Source organism: Schistocerca nitens, chromosome 4 (assembly GCF_023898315.1).
Source record: "Schistocerca nitens isolate TAMUIC-IGC-003100 chromosome 4, iqSchNite1.1, whole genome shotgun sequence".
Classification (NCBI taxonomy): domain Eukaryota; kingdom Metazoa; phylum Arthropoda; class Insecta; order Orthoptera; family Acrididae; genus Schistocerca; species Schistocerca nitens.
Window position 1 is genome coordinate 596,097,165 of NC_064617.1, and position 8,122 is coordinate 596,105,286.

The 8,122-nt window shown below is 42.2% G+C and overlaps 1 protein-coding gene across 1 annotated transcript in view; it reads left to right on the plus strand.

Moving 5' to 3' along the window:
* Positions 1–6,962, plus strand: part of LOC126251986 (fatty acyl-CoA hydrolase precursor, medium chain-like) — a 94,371-nt gene extending 87,409 nt beyond the window's left edge. The window contains exon 8 of the mRNA XM_049952761.1: positions 6,694–6,962. Coding sequence (XP_049808718.1) covers positions 6,694–6,880 — 187 coding nt within the window. The 3' untranslated portion in view covers positions 6,881–6,962. The remainder of the gene's footprint in view (positions 1–6,693) is intronic.
* The last annotated feature ends 1,160 nt before the right edge of the window (positions 6,963–8,122 follow it).

The following is an 8,122-nucleotide window of genomic DNA, read 5'->3' on the forward strand; positions in this document are numbered from 1 at the left end:
GTCATCCATGATGATTAGATTTTCATTTTCCTTTACATAATGAATTACAAGTTCAATATCTTCATATACTTTCTTTAACTTTTCATTTTCTGCTTGTGTTGTCAGCATGTTTATGTGAATTATCTTTGTTGGCATTGAATTCCTGCCGATTCTGATGAGAACAGCCCCATCACTGAACTGTTCACTGTGATTCACTCTGAGCCCTACCTTATTATTCATGATGACTTTTACTCTTGTTACAGCATTATCTGCTGCTACTGATATTACTGGATATTGGTCTGTCCGGAAACGCTTGTGTTATTTCCATTTCACTTCATTGATCCCCACTATAACTAGACTGAAGCGTTACATTTCCATTTTTATGTTTGCTATCTTCCATGCTACACTTAATATTTTGACTTCTACGCTCCGACTCCCGCAATATTACCCTTTCGGTAGTTATTCACTGTTTTTCTCATAATTACGTCCCCATTGTCTGCCCCTCCCACAGGCCCAAATGGGGAATAATCTTAATTTTTTTCCAATGGAGTGATCATCACGACAATTTTTCTACAATTTTTCAATTATAGGAGACATATATGCGGATGCACGTAACGAGTATGTGTCTTTAATGGAGTGGTTTCCATTTCCTTATGCACCCTCATGTTATTGACTATTGATGATTCTTCCGTCTTTCAGGAGCAGTTTCCCACCCAAAGTTCTAAAGGATGCCCTGAACCTCTGTCCACTCCTCCGCTCTCTTTGACAAGGCCATTGGCATAACGAAATTGAGTACTTCGATGATTTTGCTTACCATTGCTGATCATTTTTACTCAAAATTTATCCAATGGCTGGGTATCGAACCCGGACCGAGGAAGTTTTTACTTTATATAGTTCATGATTATCGACTTACGTGACAAAACAGCAGATCAATGTAGGATTTTTTCGCGTACAAACAAAATACATTGACTCTTAACGTATAATTATGAAATACGGTTCTGCTTTGAGCAAATACAATTTCTTCAAATTTAAATCCTGCCTAACATGTAACTTTATATCCTATAGAATGACTCTTAGTTGTGTATCACGTTTGGCCTACTTTTTATTCCAGTTGTTAGGTGGAAGTAAATATACTGAGCTTTTTCAAAATGTACAGGTAGTTCAGGTGCAGAGAACTGTTCAATGATTCCGAGAAGAATATTGACTGTTTTTTCTATTGCGGATCTAAGAAGTTTAATTACAACAATCCTATGCTCTGCAGAACGTGCGAAATCTTCATATAATACATTAAAGTGGTAACGTATAAAATATATTCAGAACAACAGTGGTGTCAAGACTAAAAAAAGGTAGAAAGATTACGGTCTGGTGTATCGTGGATGAAAGAGTCATTAAAAAGGAGCTCAAGATTGGATCTTCCGAGGACAGGACAAGAATTCGATTATATTTTTCCTAAAGAAACCAGTCTCAGCATTCGCCTTAAGTGATTTAGCAAGCCCAGAGTCAGGGCGGCTGCTCAGGAATCCTAAAAAAATTGCGGACGATACGGTCTTGTCATTAACTATAAGCTGATTTTCTTGTGTGCAAGGCGTATCCTGTAAGTGGCATTTGAGGGGGTGAATCAGATTGGGTTGGGTTATTTGGGGAAGGAGACCAGACAGCGAGGTCATCGGTCTCATCGGATTAGGGAAGGACGGGGAAGGAAGTCGGCGGTGCCCTTTCAAAGGAACCATCCCGGCATTTGCCTGAAGCTATTTAGGGAAATCACGGATAACCTAAATCAGGATGGCCGGACGCGGGATTGAACCGTCGTCCTCCCGAATGCGAGTCGAGTGTGCTAGCCACTGCGCCACCTCGATCGGTGTGGATCAGGTTCTGCATTACATCACACGGCAGATAATGTTCACCTCTGCGCGGAGAGACCACTGTTCTGCACCGTGGTTCCATCCGTATCTTATTCAGCATACACCACAGAGGGTAGGGGAGGTTACAGCCAACGGCAAGTACTCCTTTTCAAAGGACTTTTCTAGCTCTGTTGTCAGTCTGTCCAATCTATGGTTCTAATGGGCATCAACTAAAGTTCTTTGCAGGAAGTTTTTCCTTGATCGTAAACATCTCCCAACAGGCTGCGATGCCTTTATTGGATCAGCTTCTACCTTGCTCTCCACGTCCAGCGCAGTGTCTCTGCACAGAGGTATGTGCCGCCTCTTTGCCTGCGTTGGCTTCAGGCATCCCGGCGCAAAACACACTGACATGCTTACTGCTTTGTCTGGCTTATTTCAATGTGCACAGCCGTACACAGCACCACCACCCATCCACTCACACAAACACACACACACACACACACACACACACAATGCCAAACCAGACATCGGCAGTAGTCGCATTCAGCTTGTCAGGAACTTGAAGGTGTTTCTCCTGGTAGAGACTTCAGCTGATGTTGATACAGAGTTGCTTGAATATCAGAGGAGTAACGCCTAGGAATTTGGGCTGTGTACAACGCTTTAATTATTCAACTTTGCGTCTAAATTTACAGATATACCTCGCAAGCCACCTTACTGTACGTGGCGGAGGGTATCCTGTACCACTACCAGTCATTTCCCTTCATGTTCCACTCGAAAACAAAGTGAGGGAAAATTGACTATCCAAACGCTTCCTTGTGAACTAAAAATTCTCTTATCTTCGTGGTCTTTACGCGAAATGTACGGTGGCGGCAGTCGAATTGTTCTGCAGACAGCCTCAAATGCCGGTTCTCTAAATATTCTCAGTAGTGTCCCTCGAAAAAAACGTCGCCTTCTCTCCAGGGATTCCCATTTGGGATACCAAAGCATCTTTGTAATACTTGCGTGTTGTTCGAATCTACCAGTAACAAATCTAGCAGGCCGTCTCAGAATAGCTTCGATGTGTTCCTTTAATCCGAACTGGTGCGGATCCCACACATACGAGCAAAATTCAACAACACGTCCCACTAGCGTCCTATGAAAGGTCGCCTTTGCAGATGGCTCACACATTCTTAAAATTCTCCTGAGAAACCGAAGTCGGCAATTCGCCTTCCGTACGACAGTCCTTACATGCTCGTTCCACTTCATAACGCTCTGCAACGTTACGCTTACATACTTAAGCAATATGACTGTCGAGCCGCACAGTTCTAATGTTTTTCTTATTGATCTGCATTAATTTACATTGTTCTACATTTTGAGCTAGCCGACACTCGCCATAGCCGGCCGCGGTGGCCGTGCGGTTCTGGCGCTGCAGTCTGGAATCGCGGGACTGCTACGGTCGCAGGTTCGAATCCTGCCTCGGGCATGGGTGTGTGTGATGTCCTTAGGTTAGTTAGGTTTAAGTAGTTCTAAGTTCTAGGGGACTTATGACCTAAGATGTTGAGTCCCATAGTGCTCAGAGCCATTTTGACACTCGCCATACCAACTAGAAATTTTGCCCAAGTCATCTTGTATCTTCCTATGGTCACTCATCGACGACTTCTTCCCGTACATCAGAGCATCAGCAGCAAACAGCCGCAGATTGCTGCTCACCCTGTTCACCAGATGATTTATGTGTACAGAAAGTAATAGCCGTCCTGTCACACTTCGCTGCGGCACTGTTGACAATACCTCTGTCTGCTATCAACACTAGCCGTCGAGGACAACTTGCTAGGTTCTATTACTTAAGAAGCGATTGAGCCACTTTCATATCTTGGAACCTAATCTACGAGTATTGTAACCTCCCCACAAAATTTCGAAAGACAATATTTAAATGTTAACGAGAATAGAACCTAGTGTAACCTCCCAGCAAATAAAATAATTTATGGGCAATGGCAATGAATGATAACTAGCAATCTGAGCCAAGTGTAAGCTCGCCACAAAAATGAAAGTCAATTCAATAAAAATGAAATCTCAGTGACAATGAAAACGCAAATAGACCGAAATGTCGATCTTAGGCCCTGTCAAATAATTAAACTCAAATTCTTACCTCAGTATAACTGCATCTGCTCTTATTTTCGCCATAGCTTGGAGGAAATGCATCGCAAATATTCTTTGAACTTAAGTAAATTTTTCTTTAAGGAAATGCATGGGAAACTTTCTTTCAATAAAATGTTTGTTTTGTTAAAATGCTTGGTTTGAAAACAAAATTATTATTGGGGCAATTCTTGAACAAATTAGTTGCAGTTAATTTACATTACATTATCAAATGTGCGCAATGCTGCTTCATTACCTTATTTAAAAATATACCTTGTCCCGAATCTTGACCAGAGGCCCATATCGACGCCCGCCGACTCCTCACACACAACTTCGACTGACTCTCGCGCGCTACTAGCACAGACTATGTCATCTCGTATGCGCTACTACTCTCGAACTGAACTCTCGCGCGGTCAAGCGCAGACTAGTAACGATAAATAGCTCTCTGGTCAGAGATTCTGTCATGCCTCGCCATCGCTTCTACTAAATACATGAATACATACGCGTTTCAGTATATACTCGTGCCTTCGTTAACAGTCTACAGTGTGGCACCGTGTCAAATACGTTTCGGAAATCTAGGAATATGGAATCTGCCTGATGCCCTTCATTAACAGTTCGCAGTAGAATATGTGAGAAAAGGGCAAGTTCAGTTTCACACGAGCGATGCTTTCTAAATCGGTGCTGATCTGTGAACAGAAGCTTTTCTGTCTCAAGGAAATTAATTATATTCTAACTGAGAATATGTTCAAGAATTCTGCAGCAAACCTATATTAAGGATATTGATCTGTCATGTTTTGGGTCTGGGACTCTGCGCTGGGCGAGAGATTCTCGATGAATGCGCCATAAGTAAGTGGCCAGTGCTGTGGAGTACTCTTTTTAACCTGAATTCAGATTCCATTCGGACCTGGCGACTTATTTGTTTTCAATCCTTTCAGTTCTTTCTCTACGCCAGGGTTGCCTAGTACTGTGGCGTCCATACGGGAATGTAACAATGGAAAATCCAGGATGGAACGTAACGATACCAGAGAAGGAAAGTTTCCTACTCACCATATAGCAGAGATGATGAGTCGCGATAGGCACAACAAAAAGATTCACAAAATTAAAGCTTTCGGCCATTAAGGCCTTTGTCAGCAGTAGACACACACATTCACGTAAACGCAACTTGCACACACATTTGCTGTCTCAGAGAGCTGAAACCACACTCAGCTCTTTTTGTTGTACCTATCGCGACTCACCGTATACTCTGTGTGATAGTCAAACAACGGTATGATTACACAATTCTCCTGTGTGAACGATTTCTTAAACGCGCAATGTAAAACTTCGATTCTCCTTTTTGTTATTTTCTGCTGCCATACCAGAATGATCAACGAATGAGTGGGTAGAAGCCTTAGACCCGCTTAGCAATTTTACATGGCACCGGCATTTTCTCGGTTTCTCGGCCAGATCTTTTGCTAAGGTACGACGGTGGTAGTTATTGTATGCTTCGCTCATAGATCTTTTTACGGATGCATGACTCTTTACTAACCTTTGCCTGTCGTCATTTGCATGGTATCTTTTGAACCGAGAGCCGAGAGTGCAACAGCCTTTGCTTCCTCAGCATTTTCCGAATTCTGTTGTTAAACCACCATGAATCTTTTCCACCCTTAATCCACTTACTAGGCACATATTTCTCCTGTAGACGATTTACAATCCGTACAAACTTTGCCCATAATTTCCCTGTGTCCGTCATTAAGGCCACAAGAAACTCTCGTCCCGCTTCGCTGTTGCTGAGAAACGCAACCATTTGTCTCGGTGGGATTCAGTTTCAGATCGTTCCAGTTCATTACAGCGTTTGTGTCCGCTCCGCGACAAAATGTCTTCAGTATTTTTTTTACCTCTTGTAGTTTAACAAGTATTGTAAATAGTCAGAATACGTTTTCAATAAATATTTGTTACCTCTTATACTTTAAAGTTTATCCTTTTACTCCAACTACCACACATTCTCATATTAACTCCATGAGTGAAACCGGGTACGCCAGCTAGTTTTAGCATAAAAATTACTCACGTCAGGCCGAAATTCATATGGAATCTAACATTTCAATTAAAGTACGATAGTTTTCAGGAGACAAGATTCATTACAATGGGATGTTCAAAATTTTTAGCCTTTTTGTGTCCAGTATCGCTGGAATGTAATCTGACTATTTACAATACTTGTTAAACTATAAGAGGTAAAAAAGTATTGAAAAGATATCCTAACTATTTACAATACTTCGTTTGAACGCATAGGCCATGTGAAGTGCAGAAATCATGTGGTATGGAATTTCTGTAGCATACAGTTACGGTATGACATTAGGGTTCGTAATTGCTCTATTTACGTACAGTTTTGCTATTTGTAGTAATTGATCTAACTACATAAAATAAGATCACTTGTTCATTAATTTGTCGCTCCATCAGAGCAAATTGTATATCATACCTGAGTAGCAGCGAAAAGCCAAATTTCAGAGGTTGCATGTGACATCTTTCGGACAGCACAATCATGATTCACGTGACATCGACATCACTCCCCTCAGTTTACATGCTTTTTGTCCTGCAGTTTGTTTCATTTACAATAATTAGACCGAAAAACGTAAACATTCCTTTGTTAATAATATAATCTGAATGTTTGATGTGTCTGAAATTGTTATAAATTCTTTGGTATGTATTATGAAATGTCATGTGTACCATCTTATTCCTTTGTGATTAAGTGAATGTTTCAAAAACTGACACTGTTTTTTTCTTGTAGGAATCCAACGCCAACTGACGAATTGGTGCACTGGCCGAGAGTTACTTCAGATAGCGACCTAGAATATTTGGACATAGGCCAGACGTTGCAGGTTAAAAAAGGACTGTTCCAAGAGCGAATAGACTTCTGGAGATCGCTGCCTGTCAGAGACACACAGCAACAAAGCAACGTCAGAGATGAGTTGTGACGTTAGTAATAACGGATGGACGACAATGATTGAATTTTCTTTGAAATATCCTTGCAAAATAAAGACGGCCGAAAAGACTTTATTATTGTGTATTTGTGTTATTTCAAATAACTTTATTTTGTCAAAGAAACCTTTTTAAAGCGATATCTAATGTGGTAGTGGAGAAGTACGTCAGCCGCTTTTTACCATGCTATTATTCGCAGTATGAATGTTGCAATAAGAAAAAAAAAATAATTCGAACTGTCAGACATATAATATCGCAGATAATTTTACAGAAAGTATCACTTGAAACGTGACATCTCTCCTTACACCATGTCATTGCCTCTGCTGTGCAACGAGGTTACATGTCTTTTACGACGGTGCCGAGCTGGATACATCGATTCCTGTCATCACCGTAGTTAAGCACCGTCCGGCGGGCCATACTTGGCTGGGTAACCGTTTGGGTACACCGCGTGCTGTTGACAATTTTCCCTTTGCAGAGGAGACAGGAGGGGTGGTGGCGTAAAGTCCCTCACCACCAGCCTTCCCGCCAACGGCCTGGATTCAGTTCCAAGTCTCTTCGCAGTGTCTCGTGAACTGAGGGCGCGCGACACTGTTGGTAACGATTCTGCCTTCGGATGGAGACGTTTAGCTTGGCGACCTCTGGCTACTATTCGAGAGGAGTTGGCTACATCCCGACACCGGGCTTCACCCTCTCCGTCCGCAGCTCGTGGTCGTGCGGTAGCGTTCTCGCTTCCCGCGCCCGGGTTCGATTCCCGGCGGGATCAGGGATTTTCTCTGCCTCGTAATGACTGGGTGTTGTGTGGTGTCCTTAGGTTAGTTAGGTTTAAGTAGTTCTAAGTTCTAGGGGACTGATGACCTCAGAAGTTAAGTCCCATAGTGCTCAGAGCCATTTGAACCATCTGAACCACTAAACAGATACACTTACCCGAGAAGGAAACATACCTTTGGGGGCAAGGTATACGGAAAACCTTTTCAATTAGGCGGATCAACCTGCCCTTTGCGATCTCCCGACCATTCGTGCCAAACGACTTTACTTATTTAGGTTACATGCATTAGATATCATTAACGCGCCAAAAAATGCATTATAGTTCAGATGCGTATGAGAACTGGATAGAGAATTAAACTACCTTACTGCCACATGAAACTTGTATGTTGGCGAGTTTCACATCAGCACACATTTCGCCGCAGAGTGAAAATTTCATTCTGGAAATATCCCCCAGGCTGTAGCTAAGCAACATC